General features: G+C 42.5%; 3 protein-coding genes and 1 pseudogene across 7 annotated transcripts in view; 2 read left to right on the top strand and 2 right to left on the bottom strand.

Moving 5' to 3' along the window:
- Positions 1-11,989, top strand: part of AFF4 (AF4/FMR2 family member 4) — an 85,583-nt gene extending 73,594 nt beyond the window's left edge. For 2 of the 3 annotated variants that reach the window (XM_006100167.3, XM_006100168.3), the window contains 2 exons: positions 1,497-1,717; positions 6,188-11,989. In XM_006100167.3, coding sequence (XP_006100229.1) covers positions 1,497-1,717; positions 6,188-6,315 — 349 coding nt within the window. In that variant the 3' untranslated portion in view covers positions 6,316-11,989. The remainder of the gene's footprint in view (positions 1-1,496; positions 1,718-6,187) is intronic. The other variant, XR_002832006.1, reaches the window with a different exon arrangement.
- LOC102438853 lies at positions 8,717-19,064 on the top strand (annotated as a pseudogene).
- Positions 13,530-14,522, bottom strand: LEAP2 (liver enriched antimicrobial peptide 2). The gene is made up of 3 exons (XM_006100166.3): positions 14,447-14,522; positions 14,120-14,259; positions 13,530-13,817 (listed from the first exon to the last, which is right to left on the bottom strand). The coding sequence occupies exons 1-3, from the start codon at positions 14,501-14,503 to the stop codon at positions 13,781-13,783; spliced, it is 234 nt and encodes a 77-aa protein (XP_006100228.1). The 5' UTR covers positions 14,504-14,522; the 3' UTR covers positions 13,530-13,780.
- A 2,262-nt stretch (positions 19,065-21,326) lies between the features above and the next one.
- Positions 21,327-22,738, bottom strand: LOC102434005 (cytochrome b-c1 complex subunit 8). Of its 3 annotated transcripts, none has more exons than XM_006100165.3 (3): positions 22,628-22,738; positions 22,303-22,470; positions 21,327-21,529 (listed from the first exon to the last, which is right to left on the bottom strand). In XM_006100165.3, the coding sequence occupies exons 2-3, from the start codon at positions 22,454-22,456 to the stop codon at positions 21,435-21,437; spliced, it is 249 nt and encodes an 82-aa protein (XP_006100227.1). In that variant the 5' UTR covers positions 22,457-22,470; positions 22,628-22,738; the 3' UTR covers positions 21,327-21,434. The 3 variants fall into 3 exon arrangements, with proteins under 3 accessions (XP_006100227.1, XP_014321050.1, XP_023619563.1); XM_014465564.2 differs by having other exon boundaries at positions 22,637-22,726; XM_023763795.1 differs by having other exon boundaries at positions 22,642-22,688.
- Positions 22,739-22,747: the final 9 nt, after the last annotated feature.

Here is a 22,747-nt window from a genome sequence, read left to right as displayed (position 1 = left end):
GAGAGGAGGGGACATTTCACCTGCAGAAATCTGAGTTATTTTACAGCACTTTAACTCTTCTCACAGGTTGATTTCTGTAACTACTTGAGTTTATATCACAGTGGGTTTATCTTTACTAAAGTCTCGACAATTCCAGAATTTAATAATCGAGGTATGATTATGGTTTCTCCTCCACCTCCACATCACTTTATCCCACTCTCCCCCCAAAAGGGGAAAAATATATAAATCTTCTTTTTTGGGGATAAGTTTATTCACTTAATATGTTTATGTTAATTGACATTTTGTCTCTGCCCTTATGTATTATCTTAACCAAATTATAGTGCCAAAAGTGCAGATAAAAATTTTTCTTGCCGAGACCGGTTTGGCTCAGTGGATAGAGCGTCGGCCTGCGGACTGAAGGGTCCCGGGTTCGATACCGGTCAGGGGCGTGTGCCTGGGTTGCGGGCACATCCCCAGTGGGAGATGTGCAGGAGGTGGCTGATCGATGTTTCTCTCTCATCGATGTTTCTAACTCTCTATCTCTCTCCCTTCCTCTCTGTAAAAAATCAATAAAATATATTTTAAAAAAAATTTTTCTTTTTTTTAAACAATTTTTTAAAGTTCTCACCTGAGGATATGTTTTTATTTATTTGAGAGAGAAACATCAATCTGAGAGAATCAAGATGAGAGAGAAACATCTATCTGTTGTCTTCTATATGGGGTGTGCCCCAATTGGGGAATGAACCTACAACCCAAATATGTGCCCTGAATCGGGAATTGAACCACAACCTATTGGTTTCGGAACGATGTTCAACTAACTGAGCCACACCAGGGCTAGATAAAAATATTCTTAACAAATAGCTCCCCCCAGCACCACCTCCAACTTTTGTTTGATTTTTCTTTTTTTATTTATGATCTTGGGCATTTTCACAAAGTTTAGTACTGAAATGAACCTGCCAGCTTTCAACATGTGTTTTCTAAAAAATATTTAATTGACAGAATCTTGAGATGATTACAGTTGATTGGGAAAGCTGTCTCTTCATCAGCTCTGAATAACTTGGTTAAACTACAAAAGTACCAGAAATTATGGAATTAAAAATAAGATGTTCCCATTTACTACCGCAATTTTTTTTCTTTGGTGCTAAATTATTCATTCCACCCAACTTTTCACAAAACAGTTTGAAAAGTACCTAAATATATAATCCCATTGAAAGTGTTGGACTGGGAGTGAGGCAATCTAACTTATGAACTATAATACTAGCATTTCTTTCCCATCTCTTGTTCTGTTGCCATTTATTAAAACAAAGCATCCAGGTAAAATGATAATTCACAGTGGTCTTTAGTGAGTGAAGTACTTATTTAAAAGAAATTGTACTTCCCTGGGAACCCTTCAAGTTTGAAAGAATCTTTAAATTTTAAAAACCTTCATATGGGCTCTTCCTAAAAGCCCGTATTACATTGATTTTGTCATGTTCACTATAACCATATGAATAAATTTCCTGTTTCTGTGTGTGTAGCAAAGCTGTTGGGATGCCTTCCCCTGTTTCTCCAAAGCTGTCGCCAGGCAATTCAGGAAATTATTCTTCTGGGGCCAGTAGTGCTTCAGCAAGTGGTTCTTCAGTGACCATTCCACACAGGATCCACCAGATGGCAGCCAGCTATGTTCAGGTTACATCTAATTTCCTCTATGCCACAGAAATCTGGGACCAAGCTGAGCAGCTTTCCAAAGAACAAAAAGGTAGGACGGTCTCTGGAGAAACTTTGAGGGGTGGAATTGTTAAAAGGAACTTTTATGGCCTAGTTAAGTAAGTGTCTGGTCTGCATTTTTAGCTTATCATCTAGTTTATTAGTAGAGTTAATGATAATCAGTTTGCCTTTCTTCTGATATATTAAATGTTGTTTGTACTATAAAAGTAATAAAACAGGATGTTCTGTTCTAGGATGATTAACAGTAAAATTAGCTATAGGATAGGATCACATCCAGACAACATATACATATTGGATATTATAAGAAAGCATGTTTGTATTAGATTTTTAGGTATATTGTAAGAAACTTCATGTGATGAAAGAGACTACAAAATGAATAGATTTCTAGCATTTCTTTTAAATTGAATTTTTAATCCTCACATGATATTTTTCCCATTTTTTTTTTTTTTTTAAGAGAGAGAGTGTGGAAGGTGCGGGGAGGGGAGAGAAAGAAACATTGATGTGAGAGAGACTCATCGATTGGTTGCCTCCTGCACGAGCCCCGATCAGGGCAGAGACCGAACCTACAACCCAGGTTCTGTGCCTTTGACTGAGAATTGAATCTAAGACGCTTGGTGCTTGGGCCGACACTCTACCTATTGAGCAACCCAGCCAGGGCATCTAGCATTTTATAATATTAGATCATTTGAGGCTTGCACTTCAAGTTTATCTCCCAAATTAAAAACAATGAGAATTATAAAGAATTTAAAGACCTTAAGAAAAAGTACTATATAAATACCATGTTATTTTAGTAGACGTTATTAGTATGTATGTGTGTGTGGCATCTATTCAGATAGATCCTTTGTAAAGAAACACTAAAGTAGCCCTAGCGGGTTTGGCTCATTGGATAGAGCATCGGCCTGTGGACTGAAGGGTCCCGGGTTCAAGTCAAGGGCACATGCCCAGGTGCAGGCTCGATCCCCAGTAGGGGGCATGCAGTAGGCAGCCGATCAATGATTCTCTCTCATCATTGATGTTTCTGTCTCTCTCCCCCTCTCCCTTCCTTTCTGAAATCAATAAAAATATATAAAAAGAAAAAGAGCCGTAACCGGTTTGGCTCAGTGGATAGAGCGTTGGGCTGCGGACTGAAGGGTCCCAGGTTCGATTCCGGTCAAGGGCATGTACCTTAGTTGCAGACACATCCCCAGTAGGGGGTGTGCAGGAGGCAGCTGATTGATGTTTCTCTCTCATCGATGTTTCTAACTCTCTATCCCTCTTCCTTCCTCTCTGTAAAAAAATCAATAAAATATATTTTTTAAAATAAAGAAATACTAAAGTAGTCAATCAGGTGTCCTTTTGTCACAAAGTACATTTGAATACTGATAGTATGAACAGATAATCAGATGAAAATGAAAGATTCCTATCCCTAAAGAGGGGTGTGACCGCACAATGGAAGGGGAACCTCAATATTTAACAAAGTTGTGTTTTTAATTTGTTTCTAATATTTTAAATATTGTCAGTACTGTTCAGGAAAGGTTACAAATCTGAAATTCTTCAGTCACCCCTACTTTACTTGTTTTTTTAAATATATTTTTATTGATTTCAGAGAGGAAGGGAGAGGGAGAGAGAGATAGAAACATCAATAATGGATCGGCTGCCTTCTGCATGGGATTGAACCCATAACCTGGGCATGTGCCCTGGCCGGTAATCAAACCGTGACCTCCGGTTCTTAGGTCAACACTCAACCACTGAGCCACGCCGGCAGGCACCCCAGCTTTACTTTCTGTTCTCCCTGATGTGAGTTTGTAGCCTCTTTCTTCCTTTCCTTTTCTTCCTTTTTCCCCTTTTTGCATGGTAGTTTTCCAACATTGACTAAAGCAGTGGTTCTCAACCTTCCTAATGCCGCTACCCTTTAATACAGTTCCTCATGTTGTGGTGACCCCCAGTTTCATTGTTACAAATTGAACATAATTAAAGCATAGTGATTAATCACAAAAACAATATGTAATTATATATGTGTTTTCCGATGGTCTTAGGCGACCCCTGTGAAAGGGTCGTTCGACCCCCAAAGGGGTCGGGACCCACAGGTTGAGAACCGCTGGACTAAAGGAAACAGCTTCAACAACACAACATTTTGCTAACCATGTTCCATCTCTCCTTGCCCCTCATTCTTTTCCTGGAGTATTTTAAAGCAAATACCCATGCTGGGGTTCTTGTTCCAGTATCAAGAGTCTAGAGACGAAGCATAATTTTGAAAGGCATTTGGGAGTCAGAGGAGCTTAGCTTAAAGGAAACTAAGATCTAAGGTCTAAGTTCTTAAAGTCTAAGGTCTAAAAGGTCTCCTTGTCTCAGGACTCCATGCTTTTATTAACACAAATTGTCCTGAGGTGAAGCAGAGATACACACTTCAAAGGGTCAGGGTTTCGTACAGAGTCCATTGTCAGAAGGGGGAATTAGCCTACGGCTGTTCAGGTGTTTGGCCAGGAGGAGGCAATAACATGTAGATTAAGATGCCCTTTAGCTGTCTGGCAGCCAAGCAATAATCCCTTTTCAGGTTTGGGGAAATGCCCTCAGCCATTCCCAGATGCAGCCCTCCTGTCATGCTGGAATTGGTTTCCGGCATACCCAATTATGACATTGCACCTAAATACTTTGATATACATCTTTAGGTGAGAGACTTTGCAAAAACATGATCACCATGCCTTTATCACAGCCACCCAAATTAATAATAATTACTTTAAATCATCTTCTATCTAGTCTACCATCAGATTTTTCTGTTATCTCAAATATGCCCCTTTTTTAACAATTGGATTTGGTTTAGACAGGATCTAAACATTCATTGATCAGTCTCAAGTATTTTGTTTTGGTTTTTGGTCATGCCATTGATGTCAAGGAGAAACTGGGCCATAGACTATATCATATTCTGGATTTGACTGATTGCTTTCTTATGGTATCATTTAGTTTGCTCTTCTCTGTCCCCTTTATTTCCTTCATACTGATAGTTAACATCTGTTTTTTTTCTTTTTCCTAATCCTCACCCAAGGATATGTTCACATTGATTTTAAAGAGAGAGTAAGGGAGTAGGAGAGATAGAGAGTGAGTGAGAAACATCGGTGTGAGAGAAACATCGATCAGTTGCCTCCTGCATGTGCCCTAAGCAGGGATCAAATCCACAACCTGGCTATGTACCCTCACAGGGAATTGAACCTGCGACCTACATAGGATGGTGCTCAACCAATGAAACACATTGGCCAGGGCTGATAGTTATATCTTGAGGCTTGATTAGTTAGACTCAAGTTTATTATTTTAGATAAGAATGTTTCATAGGTGGCACTCTAGATTTTCTATTACATCATAGTGTAAGATTCCCTATTAATCTTTAACTTCATGCTTTTAGCACTCATTCATGATCACTACTTATATTTATTAAAATGCATCAGGAATTTTCTGTTCTGATATTCCTGCTACATTAATTAGCTGGAATTCTATAAAGAGGACCCTTTTCTTCTCAACTATTTGATTACTTCTTGCCTTATTTAAGTAGGCTGAGAGCTTTATCGTGAGAATGACCCCTTTTTCTGTGCATGTATATCAACTGTCTTTGTTGTCTGAGTCCTACATCCCTTTATCTTCTCCCAAAATTGCATTGGGATCAAATGTTAGGATACTGTTATACTCTCCTCCTCTCTACACCCACCTCACATGTACATCAGCCTGTATTTGTTCACATAGGAAGAATCCTTTTATTTCTGTCCCTTATATTTTTAAACTACTGTCTATAACATGGGATGTTGCATGGCATATGATTACAGCAGAAAGGTTGGATACAGGCTGTCAAAAGTGTCTAAACCTTACGGGGCACCCTAGCCAGTTTGGCTCAGTAGATAGAGCATCAGCCTTCGGACCGAAGGATTCGGGTTTGATTCCAGTCAAGGGCACGTACCTCGGTTGCAGGCTTGATCCTTGGCCCTGGTCTAGGAGGCAGCCAATCAATGTGACATTGGTGTTTCTCTCTCTCTCTCTCTCTCTCTCTCTCTCTCTCTCTCTCTCTGCCTCTCCCCCGCCCTTCCACTCTCCCTAAAAATCAATGGAAAAATATCCTTGGGTGAGAATTAACACAATAAAAATAAAAATAAATAAGCTTCACAGGAGCTCTTACGGGGAAACATGCTTCTTATACAAAAACAGTACACAGAGATTGTTTTTGAGTAATAATAGCACATTGTGGTACTAGGTCTCTATTTTAATAATGTTTACTGCATACTAACAATTTATAATTTCCATCAGTGAAATTCTGCTTACTTGTATAACACTTAATTCCTGATCATACAGTTCATTTAAATATTTTGTGACTTAGGGGGAAATATAACTTGAGACTATGGGATGGCTTGTTCTAAGACACGGAGAGTTATTTTAGTATAAGAGGGTGTGTTTTTTTACTTCATATGAATACTATTTTACAGTCTAGACTAAAAATTTTAAAGCAATGTACATCATTTAATGAGTGTTTTTCATTTTCTAGAATTCTTTGCTGAACTGGATAAAGTAATGGGCCCTCTCATCTTTAACGCAAGCATCATGACAGACCTAGTTCGTTACACCCGGCAGGGACTGCACTGGCTTCGCCAGGATGCCAAGTTGATATCTTGAACTGAACACATTCTTGTTGCCTCTGATTCTCTCCACAACACTGTGTTACATCATGAAGGAAAACTGCCATAACATGCCACCTAGTCAACACTAAGAATGAGGAATGGTGTTCTCCTCCCTTGTTCATGTGTTAATTGTTTTTTATAGCCCAAAGCCATCATGTCAGTTGACCCTGTCAATATTCCCAATATGAAAAATTATTTAAATGCTTTTAAATCTGCAGCATATTGATAAGATGGTTTCAGTGATCTTTATTAATAAGATTGAAATTCCAATTGCAATTCTTAAGTAATCGAAATTTTATTTATTTTAATTTTTTTAATTTAAGATCCCACATTGGGGCTAGTTTAAAACTTCATTATTTCTGCCTATAAATTTATCCTGTTAAATATTTAGCATAAATGTAATGTAGGCATTTTTATTTATATACTTTGGGAGCTTTGTTACCAATTAATGTCTTTTTGTGGTCGCTCTTCTAAGAGTAACAGTTGGTTCATCTAAAATATGGACATGTTCTTTCTATACCTACTACCTGATAATATTTCAAATATTAACTACAATTTTATTAATGCAGAATTTATACTTAGTATTAAGGATATTCTACATATGAAAATCACTTAAATATGAGAAGATAGCATTCTACGTGGGTGTAAAATATGTCTGATTTGGTATGCATTATTTCAAGAACTGTGAACGTGTGTTGATAACACTAATAATCACAAGGTGACTACAACTTGCATTTAATGCATTACAGAAGAGGGCAGGCAGACTTTCTAGGAGAAGCATATCAAATGAAGGGTTTTATAAAAGGACAATCTTGAACTTTATGGATTTTACTAAAACCATGTGGTGATGGTGGGTTTGGTTGTTTTTTTGGGTTTTTTTTGCTAATTATTAAAATTTAAATAGTGTAAGTTACTGTTGAGCAAAGGGTGATCCAACTCCTGAAAGTTGCTGCCTATATCTTTTTCATTAATGATATTTAAAGGGTAAAATCTCTCTCAGAATTCTTATATAAATATTCTTCCACACTAGATTGTGATGCTCTGATAGGAGCATGCAGTGACTGATACAGGAATGGGCTAGAGCTTTGGTGTGTGTGCTTTTGTTATACAACTTAGAGTTCTAATGCCTGATGTAGAGATGATGAATTTCTCCTTTTAAACCTGTTTTGTAATTAGTCCCTTTGTATTATGAAGGCCCTCATCAATTATATATGTTTCTGATAGGATCAGAAAATTCACACTAGAAAAGTACCTAACTTGGTTCAATGTGAGCTCTTGGGAAGGGGTGGGGAGTAGGGGTATTGCTTAAGAAGCCAGCTCTATAAGAGTTGTACCTTTTCCTATAAGGTGCATATAAGAGTCAAAGGTGAGAAATATTTCCTCTATCTTGTTTTAGTGCCCCTATCATGTCTGGTGTGCCTTAAATCTTACCTTTAAATGAAGACTCTGGACTGTTTACAGATGAAGTTTTATACTAGGACCAGATCACCCATATGGTTGGTCTCCTGCAGTAACAATGTTAAATTCTCTCTTCTTTTACATCTTTAGGGTCACATAAAGATTAATTATTTCAGAAAAGCTAATGCTTTTGTACATGACTTAGTCAAACCTATTGGGTAATGCTGTTTCAAAAAATAGTTTGTCCTTCTCCCCATTCTAAAAATGAATCCACCCAGTCAGAAAAAAAGGATTATCCTGATATTTATAGATGATTGCTAAGGCTTGAAATGGGAAAGAAGGGATAGAAAATCTCCAAGCCCAGTGGTGCAGTGAATTCTGTTTTTGAGTCTCTTTTACACTTATTTCTGAAGCTAGAGAACTTTCATTGTCCTGTGGCTTCATATTTCTAGAGCTGCTTAACTGTTTTGTACCTCAAATTGTTTCTGCATATCCTTGAAGAATGATATCTATAAATTGCGTTGACCACCTTTTTCCCTTGGAGAAATTGCCTCTGATATCTTCATGTTTTAGGAACAGTTTTCTTTAAGAGGACAACGTCTCAGTGAGCATGGTAGTTATTCAGTGAGAAACTTGCCACTGTTAATCCAGTAGACATAGGCCTGGCCTTCTGACTTCTCTGACCCTGATTCCTTTATTTGCAGTGATGTCCTAGAAATGGAAAAGGTATCCTCTGAGCTTTTAGATAGTCAGCAACAGGAGCCTGTGGGCACCTCTGAGTTCCAGTATGTTCTAATCTCTTCTGTGTCCTGAGAGGCAGCAGGAGCGTTTCTAGGGTCACACCAGCGTTTGGTTAAAGCAGAGTTTCCTGCATGTTTTATGGTGCTTCTCTAAGATACTCTTTCTCTAAAAACTGTGTCAATTCTGGGAGAGTGAGTTTGTCAAGCTTTTCACTGTGGTGAGTTTTTTCCACCAGTAATAATGGGCAGTGGATCAAAATCCTATCCTAAAGAATTGAATCTTTAAGGTAATGTTCTCTGGAAACACCACTCCTCTCCTGAGTCCATCTCAGAAGTTCTGTCTGCGTCTTCATCTGCTCCAGCACATACTTCGGACTCCTTTACAGGTGACCATTCCTCCTTCCTCAGTAGGTGTCTTCAGTGTTCTCCAACCATTTAAAACTATATTTGACAAGTGACTAAAAACTTACTTAGTAGTCTGAGACTTGTACTTAATATATAGTTAATTCTAGAAATAGCAACTATTTAAAAACTACTCTGTTGACTGCTCTTTATGACCACACTTGTATGAGTTAGCAGCCTACACCATTGGACTCTCTATAGGCAACCAACCAGCAGATTGCAGTGGATGAAGTTGTTACATAATAGTCTTGGTCAGTCTGGGTTGGGCTATGGGGAGCACTTCCCTCCAGCTGATTCTCAAACTTCTACAGTCCAGCCTAGGCCCAGTCTTGCTGGAGAGCATTCTGCCTGCTTCTTGCCTCAGTGCCACCTTTTTCTGGGCAAGTAGCCAAGAACTGACTTTAAAAGTAATGAATACTTCCAATAAATTTACAATTATAGTTGCTGAAGAGTGGAGAAGGTTGACCATCACTAATTTAATTCTCCAAAGTAAAAAGCAATGTAGAGTAACGTGTACTTGCCCATACATGCCTGTGCGCTGAGGAGCTTTCGCACTGATGGCTCCTTAGGCATCTGGGCTGCACTTTGATACACTTGTGACTTTATTAGATTCACTGTTGTTGTTTTTCATTGTTGTTTCTTTTGAGTAAAGAAAGGTTTAATCAGCTCAGATAGCATCATTTTGTGTTTTATGACAGAAACTTTGCAAAGTTACCTTTTTTTGAATGAGCTTGCATTGTGAAGCAAGTGCTTGCAAAAGGCACCTGTTCTAAATTAATGTTTTGACTCTATAGAGTTTCAGAGCGGCCAGTGGTCTCTCCAGTCCGAGATGCCTGTGTGCAGAGGAGAGGTAGCTGTGCACTCTTTTAGGTGTGAGGGTATGCAACTTTGGATTTTAAAACTATGTACACATACACACTTTATATATATGTATGTATGTATGTATGAAAACATGAACTTAGTTTGTCAAAAATTGTGTGTTTAGTATTTTAGCTTAGTGCAACTATTTCCACATTATTTATTAAATTGATCTAAGACACTTTCTTGTTGACACCTTGAACAATGTTCAAGGGTGCAATGTGTATTCCTTTTAGATCTTAAAGCTTAATTACTATGATTTGTAGTAAATTAACTTTTAAAATATATAGAGCCCTTTGTAGTATAATAGGGCTCTTACAGGGTGGGAAGGATTTTAATTTTCCAGTTGCTAATTGGACAGAATGGCCTCATGTATTTTGAATTATAGTAGTTTGCTTCTGGGTCTCAGGAACATCTACTTGGAATGACTGATTTTAGGCAGATTGTGGTTATGTTTTTTTAAAACAACAAAACCTAAGAAAATTGGGAAAGCATTTCAAATCCATATAGACTCCTATAACTCGTGTTCCCTAATTAATGTGGAACACAGATTTCATTTCAGGTCATATATCAATGTGTTGGAGAGGCTGATTTTTTTCCAATAATAATATTGCACATTTAAGGTTGCTATTCCATAAGATAAATAGAAGAGAAGTATGGAAGACTTGGAATATGTAGTGATGAGAGACCAAATTGGTCATGTTTGTGAGTATATCTTTCACATACTCACTGAAGGAGAAATTCACTTTAGACACCCTGGACCCTAGAACCAAGCTGGTAAATGACAGGAAGCAAGTTATTAATAGTTGGTAAAGCAGATGCTGATTCTATTCAGTTGAACCCTATGGTTAATTAAAAAGAACTTACTGTCTCCAGAAAAGGGAAAGGAAAGAATATTTAAGTCTCTTCTTTTTGATAGAATTTGGTCACAGAATAAGGCATCAGAATCAAATCTGAACCAAGTCTTGTAGATCTTTAGCATCTTAAAATAGCAGCCTAAATCATCATCCTGTAATGGAAGTTGACTTTCGGGAATGTTGCCACTGACCTCTCCTTGCCACCATTGCTCAGCTAAGCGTAAATTGCCATTGCCATTCTTAAAAAGAAACAAAAGAGCTCTCTAAATGAGCAAAGTGAGGAGGGAGTGGGGGCTGGAACTCCCAGAAATTCTAGAAATAATTCAGTTTTGACCTCTATCTGCTTCCACGTGGAGTTTCTTTTCAGCTTTTAACCATTGGAATTTTCTACCTGCTTGTATTTCTCTCTAGGAAAATATTTCTTTGGAAATGCTGCCTTTCAAGTCAATGCCATAATTATCCATACTGTTGAGTTTGTTATAGCTGTTCAAGAAGTGTCCCTGTTTTACAGTTTTATGCACACACCTGGCAAATCATTGACATGAGCATTCAACAGTACTGGGGTTGGGTTAGGGTGGGGCTCACCAACAGAGCTGGCCCAAATGGCAGTGCCTGAAAAGGCACCACTGTTGAGGACCAGATGTGGGGTTGGTAAGCACAGTTAGGAAAAATTCTTTCTAGCCTCTAGCCTCCGTTTTGAATGGTTTTAAGAAATTTTGTATATGGAGGATGGAAATGGTTATATATTTATTGAAAGTCCTTTTATCTTATTTGAAATTAAAATTATTTGGCTAATAATGGTTTGATATCCAGGGAGGGTTTTGGAGGGGAGGTGATGCCGCTGATAAATCAGGCTTGTTGATTCTACAGAAAGGTACTGTTAGTGTCTGTTGGATGCCGTTGTTTTGTACATGAACCAGATCTTTGTTTTACATTTCTTTTATCCAAAATATTTAGGCATCTGACATTTTCAACCAAAATTTCAATTATATACTGTGATTTTTATTTGTTGCAATATGTCAAAATTTCAGAGGTACTTTGGGGTTCAAAAGCTAGGATTTCTAAGTCAGTATGTGCATTTCACATAATAAAGCTGTTAATGGTGAGCAAAGTATTATATACTAACTAGATTTTTCCACATCTGTATAGTATATTATATGTATTTTGTGGTATTGAGATTATAGAAAGTTTAGAGTGTCAAACATGCGTTTAATGTGTATTTTTAAACAAATTTATGGCAATTAAAATATTTGGAGACAAGGGTATCACATTTCAATTTGTAAAGATCTTTTTAACTCTACTGTGTCATTAAGATGCTTTGTATAATGCCAAACCATAGCTGGAGAAACTAAGTTTAATAAATATCAAATAGATTTTCTGTATTAAAGTTTATAAACTGTCAATTCTCAGTTTACCCTTTATATGTAATTTCTGTTTTGTGTTTTAGGGTCCAGTGCTACTTTTCTTTAAAAGTCTGGTCTATTAGTCCACGTCTCATTTTCTCATTACAGAAATTCTGCACTTTTGCTAGCCATGGGTCCCTTTGCATAGATCAGAATTCACCCTGCACTAACAGAAATCTCAGACAAACACTTTTTGCTGTTTCTGTGTGCCTTGGGCTTTTATTGTTTTACTAGCGGCCCAGTGCACGAATTTGTGCACCTTGAAAGGAACTGTGGGCCGCGAGGCTGCAGTGGGCGCAGGGGCTGGTCTTGGCCCATCCTCCACACCCTTGCCAGGCCCCTAGTCCCCTATCTGCTGGCAGTCCTGCTTCCACTGCCGCAGCTCCCACTTGCTGATGGCACTGGCCTGGCTTGCACCCGCTGACAGCATGGAGTGATTGGGGCCAGTGCCAGCAGTGGGTGGGAGGGGGCCAGCCCTGTCAGTGGGTGAGAGCGGTGGCTGCTGCCCCGATCACCCCTCAGGAGCAGGGGGAGGTGGAAAAGCCCTCAGGGGCGATTGGGCCGACAGCCGCCACTTCCACCCGCTGATGGCCCCAAGCAATCAGGACTGGTGCCAGGTATGAGCAGCAGCTCTGGCGCCTGCTGCAGTGCGAGCAGGGCTGGTGCCGGCAGCAGGTGAGAGCGCTGGGTGGGATCGCGGGACATGGGAGCAAAGAATTTTCAGTAACCACCAGAGGCACTCCCTGATGACAGTGACTGGTGCCCCGCCTTGGTCTGGCACCCTCGCTTACCTGCTCCACCATCCCGCCACAGCCAACGCCTGCCATGTTCCACGCACACCCCCTGGTGGTCAGCGCATGTCATAGTGACCGGTTGTTTGGTTGTTCCACCGTTCGGTCTATTTGCATATTAGCCTTTTATTATATAGGATTTAGCTAGATTTTCTTTCACTTCTGCCTTCTGTTCAGTCACAAACTTGAGCACATCATCAGGTAGCCAGTGCCAGCATTGCCCATTTTTGGCACCTTACTAAAGAGTTCTTGTACAGGGAGTGAAGGGCTAGGATCCTGGACCACAGCTTAGGAACTTGCTGATCACATAGCTATTACTAATCTGATGCCTGTAGCTTGCCACTGTGTTCATTTCGGGGTTTTTTTGTTTGTTTTTGTTCGTTTTAGAGGGAGAGAAAGAAACATCAGTGTGAGAGAACAACATCACTCCACTGTCCCTTGCATGCACCCCAACTGGGGATCGAACCTGCAACCTGGAATTGTGACCTTTCAGTGCATGGTTGACACTCAACCAATGAGCCACACTGGCCAAGGCATGTTCTTTATTTCTTGAAAAAAGGTTAACTCTCACTACTTTTGTTGCTACTTACTGTTAACTTTCAGGGTCGAGAAGTAACACATCATCACTTCTCAGCTTTTTGGCTAAGATCAAGTGTGAACAGTAACAACACATGATTATTAGGCAATGCTGGGGTATTTTTTCTAGAGTATACAAAGTGACCCTTCTTCCACTCAGAGGCTTAAATTTCAGACTGCCAAATTTTCAAATTTGAGACCTTTAATAATATACATAGAAAAATAAACTCTAAATTGACAATTTTAGTTATGCTCATCTAAATAACATTCTAAGAAGAAACGGAGACCAATTTAAAGCATAATCTGTCTTTAAATATTAAAAACACAAGATTGCTTCCCTTAAGTGTCTCCAGCCAATGCGCAGTCAATCAATATTCCATAGAACGGAGCATTGTTGTAGGTGAGTGCACTTCCTCTTTTTCCCTGGTATGTACATCATTCCTGGGCCACACTTAGGGAACAGCGTCTCTTTCTAAGGGAAAAGAAAAGGTGGTTTTTAAGATAAAGAATAAAGATAGCAGTGCCCAGAGCCAATCTGTTTCCTTCTTCTGGTTTGAGATATCCAAGCTCAGGGAGGACTGCAGAGAGGAAAGGCACCGCTCTTTCATGGCACCTGTGTAACTGTCCTTGGCTCTTAACTCCTGAGGGATTCGCCAAGAAGCTCCCAGCCTCAAGTCCTCCATCCCAACTTTATCCTTAGGTCTGTGAGTGTGCTGATCTCTGCCCAGCTTCCCAGGCCTCTGGCTCAGCCCTGCTCCCAAGTTTGTGGAGTACCTGCATAGCCTGGTGATGCACTCGGAATCATCCCGGCAGGAGGCTCCAATGGGCCTGAGAGAAACCCCTCTCCAAAATGGGGTCATTCTCCGCAGCCTTCTCTTTGCTGAACTCAGTTCCGATATTGGGGAGCCATCTATCTGTGGGGCAAAGACAAATTCACCTCAGGTGTGGAAAGGTTGACACCCTGCTGCACATCTTGGAGGAATTGTCATTTCCAGGATGCTGCAGACTGAGAGCAGAAGAATCATTCCTCAGGACGGAGTCTGGATCTCGGGCTCTGCTTACAGTGCCACCGTGTCCGCACGCCCACATTCGTATCCTTACCTGGCCCAACAGTAACAGGCAGATCACGAGCACTGCAACGAGTTTAAGGTGCCACATCTTGACACGGAATGTTGGAGCCTGAAAGCCAGGGACAGTTCCCACCTTTATAGACTGAAATGTGCCTCGTTTATGGATGCCAGGTGAGATGGGGGCAAAGTTTATTTTTGCAATCAGGATCGATTTAATAAGTTAATGTCTACCCGAGGAATGTGCTCAAGGCCTGCCTTTCAGGCACGTTGTATTTACTGATCTCTCATCTGGACTTTGAGTGATTATGTTGGCTGCTTGGACCCTTTCACCCATTTTAGCAAAAGTCAGCACTACCCTTCCCTGTGAAAGCCACGTGAAGACATTGAGGGAGGCCAGGCACCTAGCCATATTTTGATTCCGAAATAGCTCACTGAGATCATTTATATCAAAATAGAATTCTAATAATGAGGTCTTCAGAAATAGCGCTGACCCCTTTCAGTCTTGTCCAGGAAAGAGGCACTGAGCTATTGTGTTATAGGCAATTGGATAATGCCCCCATCTCCCTACTGTGGGAGGATGCTTTGGCAAGCAGGGTCTACAATGCCCCAGTCCCTCATTTATGTAGATTGACTGTCACCCTAATTCTCTGCTCCAGATCATCTTCCCGGAAGAAAGAGACCCAGCTGTGGAAAGTTCAAAATCTTGTCTACCTGCCCTCTCCTGGGGGTAAGGCCATCAGGACTGATGTGGGACTTATGTGAACCACAGGTGACTCGAATGAATGAGTATAGGTTGATGTCTTGTTTTGTTCTGTGAATGAGTTGGGAGCGAGGGCTTCTAAACTTGTGTGGTGGTGATAAATCACACTGCAAAGCCTTGAGTTATGGACTTCCCTCCCATGAGGCCATGGGGCCTCCTAAAGAGCATGTCCTTCTTGCAGCCTCAGGGAAGCAGGTCTAAGCTGAGCTGTCTCCAAAGCCCAAAGTAGGAACTGCTGCTGGCTTCTTGGGGCAACCATGAGTAGCTATGGGTACTCATTAAATGACATGGGCATTTTAATACATTTGGGGGCAAAGGTGTGAATTCTGAGTAAAGAGATTGATAGGACTTTAGATTTACATGTGACCTAGAAAGGTTAGCCAACAAGACAAATGCAATAAGATTTCTTCTCTGCCTGGTGTCTCTGGGAAAAGTTTGCTGATATCTGTTTCCAAGGCCCTTCTCATCTTCCGAGGTTGGATATTTGGTAAGAACCTGCCTGTTCTCCGAGGAAAAGAGGAGGAGATGCGGCACAGCTGAAGGTGAAACAGAAGGTCGCCAATCCTCTTGCCAAGGGAGAGGAGGGTGGTATGGTGGACCTCAAAGCTGGGTGGGGCAGGCTGTGACCACAGCTGTCTGTCCTGGTTCCAGGCCTGGAAGGAGACACCACTGCCTGTACTTTCTGAAACACTGAGAAGCAGATCTCTGCTAAACTCAGCTAACCAGTTCTGCGAGTTTGTGACCAGTTAGCTGCTCCTTCCCTTTACTCTGGGTGACCTCAGATAGGGGCTTAACTAGGAACCTTGTAGGGTGGGGAAGAGGCTACGTGGTGACCTAGTGAACATTGGGTAAGAACAAATCTGATTAGATAAGCAAAAGACTGAGCAACGTGATGTCCTAGAGCCAGTTGGGTCTGTGGACTCAGTGCCAGCCTCCCCTTTATCAGCCTGGAGTGATGTGCCACATGGGATTTGGAACCTGCTCATTCCAAAGATGGGTACTTTCTCCTAATCCTCCATTTCTGCCTTCCTGTACTCCAAGCAAAATCAAATTAAAAAATTTTAATAAAAAGTTTTAAATGTCACAGGCCCCCTGCAATCAAGTATTTCGCTGAATAAAGTACATAACTACGTGTTCCTCCCTCCAGGGAAAGGCCTAAGCGCCTCTAACAATTTCAGCTGTAAGAAGCGTGCTTGGCTGGGAGGCAGGAGTGGGTCTCGGGAGGGTAACTGACCACAGGCCAGCCCAGCCCCTCTTTGGGCTTTAGTCTCTTGTTCTGTCCATGAGATGGGAGGAGATCCCTGAGGCCTCAGGCACTGACATTTGGGGGTTCACGTGATTAATTTACAAGAAGAAATTGAGACTGAAGCATTGATCGTTTACAGCATGGATAACTCTGAACACAGCTCCCAGGGATTTCCTGCTTTGGAGGTAGGTGCCTGGGATGAAATGAGGAAGAGGGTGTAGGACACAAACAGATGTTTGAACATTTCAGGAGGAGAGATCGTTAGGGCTTAACAGTAACTGGAAACTTTTGTGCTGTCCCCGAGCAGGAGGGGCCTAATAAAAAATGACTTTCCTGAAACGGGAAAACTTTTCTAGGTGAAATTTCAACAAAGGGTCAAAATGTATTCGCTTTTTTGCTGGCTGGAATTGGCAGAGTTCTGTGCCTGCACTAGGCAAACCTGTATCTCCAGGACTGTTGTTGGCCAACTGAAGAGTTCCCATTCTGCTGCCCAGAAATGAATGCCTTTGTTGGGGGTAGGAGCACTGCTGGGGGAAAGAAGGGCAAAATGAACAACTAACTGGCTGTGCCCCCAGCGGCAGGTGAAGGAGCTGCACGAAGGCTGGAGGGGACAGGTGGGTGGGTTATAGATACTGAGGCCCACAGTAGTGGTCCCTCTTCCTTAAGATACTTTACCCAAGTTTTCCTTTTCTTTATGGATTTCTACAAATAGTCCTTAAAATGATCCCAGATCCCAAATCATGTACAGGAGCACTGAGCTATGACAACTCACCACATTCAGCCCCCACCACCTCAGCGCCCTGCTACAGAGCTTTGTGCCTCCAAGTTTAGAGAGGCAGCTCTTTGATAAGAGACGGGCTTAAAAGCAGCCTTTCACAGTTTTATCTAAAAGCAGAAGCTCAGCCTGTATAGGGCTTACAGCAAGGGCTTCTTCGGGTACTCCTGAGATAAAAAGGATTCAGACCAACAGGCTCAGTGCTGGGAAAGGGCAAGCTTGATCTTGAGCTGGTACCTCCAAAGGAGTCAAAGAAAGTCTTAGGGTAAAATGAAGCCAAGAATGCCTTGACTGGTGTGGCTCACTTGGTTGAGCATCGTCCCATGTACCCAGAGGTTGCCAGTTTGATTCTCAGTAGGGGCATATGCCCAGGTTGCAGGCTCCATACCTGGTAGGGGCGTGCAGGAGGCAGCCAATTGTTTCTCTCTCATCGATGTTTCTCTTCTCCCTCTCCTTTCCTCTCTCTTAAATAAATAAAAACATATTTTTAAAAAATGAAGCCCAGAAGGTGGGGAAGGGTGGCCATCTCCCCTAGGAAGCTTGGGGCTAAAACCAGAGAGGGAGAGAGATTCATGAATGGCAGTGGTCCTCCCCTGGTGCGTCCATCTGTTGAAACTATGCAAAGTTATGGATGGGTACATTTATATCTTCAGGTCCACAGCTCTCATCATTCTCAAAAAAGCCCACAACCCGAATATGTTGCATCTCAGGCAAGCCCTGAGAATAAATTTGGACAAAGAGCCAAACAGGAAAATTATTAACACATCTGTTTTATGGGCAGCAAGTTCAAAGCTCAGGAATGCAGGTTTCTTGCCTATATCACAGGAAGGAAGCAACAGTAAAAGGGTATGGGCCCAAGTCTGCCACTCAGCCATTCCTCCTTATCCTGCCTCACAATGAATGCAGCTTACCTTACCAATTTTTTATTTTTAGGTTTGGAAGTATTTTAACTTTGGTTCCTAAAAGGCAAGAACAATCATGAGAATAAGAAGGAAAGATGCAGCCTGAGACAGAAGCTGAACTACAGTGAAAGTTGCCGTTCTGGACCAGCAACAAGTGTACTTGGGAAATTTCTAGAAGCGGAGCAGGGAAGCATAAGCATAAAACTGCCAACCCTTACCACACTAACTGCTGTCGGAAGGAAAAAGGTACCTTTTTGAGTTACAGTTGTGTTCTCCGAGTTCCTGTGTCCCTCCCAGAGCTTCCCAGAACCGCAACCCAGCTGCCGCCAGCTTCGCTGCTGCCGGTGAAGGAGTGAGCCCAGTGGAGGGCCCCGTGGGCAAGAGGTGCATGGTGTGGAGGTTACAGGAGCTGATGACCCCATGATATCTGGCAACAAAGGAATTTCTGCCTTTCCTGAATCAGACCACCTTTTCAAATGGGTGAGGACTATTCATGGAGCAGCTGGCACTCTCTATGAAGACATGAGGTCCCAGCTCTCCCTAGAGCTCCCCAGTGGCCACCCTTCCAACACACCTGTGGCAAAGTTCCTACCCCTGCTACCACGCTGATGCGGACACCCCAGGTAACATCTGCCTGCACATCCCGAAGGATCTGTGGTCTGCCCTGTACGACATCAGGACCATCCTGCTCCCCGTCCAGGGCCTGCCAGGAGAACCCAACATGGACAGCCTGTTGAACACACATATGGCCAAGAACCTCACAGCCTGTAAGTACCTGCAAGAAACCTATGCAAAGCAGGACTCCAGTCAAGAGCCCTGAGCTTGCTGTCCAGTCTCTCTCCTTGTGCTTTCTAAAATAAACATTATTGTAAATATTTTATTGATTTTAGAGAGGGAGAAACATTCATATTATTCCACTTATTCATGCATTCATTGGTTGATTCTTGTATGTGCCCTGACCGAGGATAGAACCCACAACCCTGGCATATCGGGAGGATGCTCTAAGCCAGCCGTGGGCAAACTACGGCCTGCGGGCCGGATCCGGCCCGTTTGAAATGAATAAAACTAAAAAAAAAAAAGACCGTACCCTTTTATGTAATGATGTTTACTTTGAATTTATATTAGTTCACACAAACACTCCATCCATGCTTTTGTTCCGGCCCTCCGGTCCAGTTTAAGAACCCATTGTGGCCCTGGAGTCAAAAAGTTTGCCCACCCCTGCTAAGCCAAGCATGTCAAACTCACAGCCTGCAGGCTGCATGTGGCCCACAATGAATATTTTTGCGGCCCAGCCAATATAATGGTATGCAAGAAACATTTTAATAAAAACCTCATAGCTTAATTTTTACAACATCCTGTTATACATAATTATTAATGAGCTACGTTTGCTAATGACTGATTAGTATAATCATTTTGCATTCATTTCCCTTATGCACCTTATGCACAGGCACACCATTTTTCTTCACTAATACTAGCTGGGAATGTTTTAGCAGCTGATTGCCACATCATTAGTCTTGTACTGACTTGTTTGGTGTCCACAACAGGAAATATTTTGCTTTCGGAGAACAAAATAGGTTTATTTGCGTTATGCTTATTAATTTGTGCAGTTATTCAATGTCTGCTAAGTTAATGTTCAAGAAAAAATATTTTGCCCTGGCCGGTTTGGCTCAGTGGATAGTGTCGGCCTGTGGACTGAAGGGTCCTGGATTCGATTCCGGTCAAGGGCACGTGCCTGGGTTGTGGGCTTGATCCCCAGTGTGGGGCGTGCAGGAGGCAGCTGATCCATGATTCTCTCATCATTGATGTTTCTATCTCCCTCTCCCTTCCTCTCTGAAATCAATACAGATACCTTAAAAAAAATATGTATTTTTATTAAAATGTGCTATTATTTTGTTAATGATTACTCATTTATTTCAGCCCTTTGTATTCAGCATGTCTCTATCAAAATAAACCTACATTTCTATGAAAATTGAAGCTTGTTTTTTTGCAGCCCACATAAACCTTATTTGGCCCGTGTTAGCCTGAGTTTGAAATGCTTGCTCTAACCCAGTGGTTCTCAACCTTCCTAATGCCTTGACCCTTTAATACAGTTCCTCATGTTGTGGCGACCCCCAACCATAAAATTATTTTCGTTGCTACTTCATAACTGTAATTTTGCTGTTATGAATCATAATGTAAATATCTGATATGCAGGATGTATTTTGTTACAAATTGAACATAAAGCATAGTGATTAATCACAAAAACAATATGTAATTATATACGTGTTTTCCAATGGTCTTAGGCAACCCCTGTGAAAGGGTCATTCGACCCCCAAAGGGGTCGCCACCCACAGGTTGAGAACCACTGCTCTAACCAATTGAGCTACCTGGCCAGGACCTGTGCTTTTTCCTTTTTCCTCAGATTTTCTGTCCTTGACTTATTTCTGTATAGGACTCCATCTTTAGCTGTGGTGTCATATTTGTTGTAGCCCCAGTGATGAATATATTTAGTACATTTTGTTAAAAAAATAAAACTTTTCTACCAAAATATATATTCAAAGGCTCCAGGAGTAAACTTTTTCCATAAAAGGCCAGAGAGTAAATATTTTAGGCTTTATGGGGCATATATGGTTAATAACCAGTTAGCAATCTGGTACAAATAGCCAGGGTGTTGCCCCAGCTCTAGAGGTCAAGGGGTCACCTCACCCCTCCTTTTATAGCTGACTTCCCCTCAGGCTAACTAAGGAAGGCCTGCCTTAGGAGAAAAGGCAGTACAGTGTAACTTTAAGAACATAAACTATAGTGCCAGACTCCACCATTTCACTATCTATATAATTTTGGCCAAATTGTTAACCCTCCCTGTGCCTGTGTCCTCATCTGCAAAATGAGTGTAATAATATTTCAAAGGTAGTTGTGAGGTTTAAAAGCTCATTTGTGTAAAGGACTAAGAAGAGTGCCTGACACATAGAAATTACAACATAGTTAGGTTTTATTATTGTTAGAGGATCAGAGGGAGGGGAACCAACATTCCCCACAGTCCATGCCACCCACAGCTGGCCAGCCTGCAAGAGTAGCTGCAGCTACTTTCTTGTAGATTATACTGTAGAACAAGGGGTGAGCCCTACTCCTTCACCAAATCCCCAGACTAGCCAACACGGTTCAGGGCTCTTCTGGGGAAGGGAGTTCATTAACTTGAAGATTAGCAAGTCACACCAAGGACTCTGCTCACAAAAATGCAAAATCACAACATGGCAGCCCATAAGAAGTTTATTGTGTCCTCAAGACACTACACAATGCAGACTCCTCTCCCAGAGAAGGGTCTTTCAGAGACCGGGAACCATCCTCCAGATGAGCTGCTCATTGGTCATTTTCATAGGTGGCTGGATTCTTCCTCCTGGATTTCTCAAACTCCTCAGTCCCCCATGTGTAGACAAGATAAAATGCGACAAATGCTTTAAAAATCAAAAGTGAGAGAAAAAGCAGTGAGCACATAGGAGACAACGGAGTCCCCATCCTCTTTTCTGCATCACAACAGATTCTACCCTCCTGTTTCTAGTTTCCAACAAACTCTTTTAAACCAGACGGCCCAGCAGGGTGACGCCAGCCCTGGCCGGTGGCTCGGGAGGGGGGGCGCGGTCCCCGGACCCCCAAAGGGTGCGGTGGGAGTCCCGGTCGGGTCACCTATAGGAGGCAACCGATCGATGTTTCCCACATCGATATTTCTTTCTCTCCCTCCCTAAAAATCAATGAACACATCATCAGGTGAGGATTTAAACAAAAGAAGGGTGACATTACATACCCATTTGATAAGTGACCAAAAGGGTCTACCTGAGAAACTGTCACCAAACCTTCCCCATCTCTTCCCTGCAGCACATTTAAAACTTTTAATGAAATAATGGAAATAAAATTAACAGCATAAACTTCACCATTTAACCAAACTCGCAATGTTGTGCAACTATCCTATCTGCTTCACTGTAACACAAAGCAGTTGCCGCCAAGCAAGTAGCGGGCGAAGTGACCTCAGAGGAAGACGGAGTCACACAAGTGACCTTGGGCCGCCCATTCAAGTTCTCTGTGACTTAGGTTCCTCGTCCGTAAAAGGAGACGAGGAGACAGTTGAGGGGCCTTGCGGTATTTTCAATGAGAAGAACGGGTGTGCATGGCGAGTTGCAGGGCGCCTGGCACGGAGTCCGCCCTCGCCCCCCGCCCGGGCCGGGGCACTCACGCGGCGCGACGCGCAGGATGGAGGCCTGGATGCGGCGCAGCACGTTGGGGATGCCCTTGCTGAAGTAGTGCGGGAAGGCGCGCTGCTCGAAGGGCGACAAGCTGTAGGTGATCACGTGCCGCACCCGGGTCAGCTTCCCAAACTCGCGGCCCATGGTGGCGGCGGCACCTGCGGGGCCGAACGGGACAGGCGCCGGGCTCAGTCTCGGGCCGCGCCGCCCGCACCCCGCAGACCCTCCCGGCGCTCCTCGTCCTCCCCCGCCCAGGCGGCGCCCCCACCCTCCCAGCGGCCACCAGGACCCCGCCACCGGGTCCCACTCCCGCACCGGGGTCACCTCGCCTTCCACAGTCGCGGGATCCACCGGCCTCCGTCCGCCACTTCCGGCAGGACCGGAAGCCGGTCTAGGAGGCCTTGACGTCACTTCCGGGGAGTACCATTTTCCCGC

Source organism: Myotis lucifugus, unplaced genomic scaffold (genome assembly GCF_000147115.1).
Source record: "Myotis lucifugus unplaced genomic scaffold, Myoluc2.0 scaffold_300, whole genome shotgun sequence".
In the NCBI taxonomy this organism is placed as follows: Eukaryota; Metazoa; Chordata; class Mammalia; order Chiroptera; family Vespertilionidae; genus Myotis; species Myotis lucifugus.
The sequence above is the reverse complement of the archived record's forward strand: the minus strand, read 5'-3'. Positions and strand labels throughout refer to the sequence as shown.

What these genes read in the sequence shown, in the direction of transcription:
- LOC102434005 (XM_006100165.3), bottom strand. Translation starts at nt 22,456, where the DNA reads ATGGGCCGCGAGTTTGGGAAGCTGACCCGGGTGCGGCACGTGATCACC. An exon ending in CATCCTGCGCGTCGCGCCGC is followed by an intron (nt 21,530 to 22,302) that starts GTGAGTGCCCCG and finishes TGATTTTTAAAG; the next exon opens with CATTTGTCGCATTTTATCTT.
- LEAP2 (XM_006100166.3), bottom strand. Translation starts at nt 14,503, where the DNA reads ATGTGGCACCTTAAACTCGTTGCAGTGCTCGTGATCTGCCTGTTACTG. An exon ending in GCCTGTTACTGTTGGGCCAG is followed by an intron (nt 14,260 to 14,446) that starts GTAAGGATACGA and finishes TTTGCCCCACAG; the next exon opens with ATAGATGGCTCCCCAATATC. An exon ending in TGCATCACCAGGCTATGCAG is followed by an intron (nt 13,818 to 14,119) that starts GTACTCCACAAA and finishes CTTTTCCCTTAG; the next exon opens with AAAGAGACGCTGTTCCCTAA.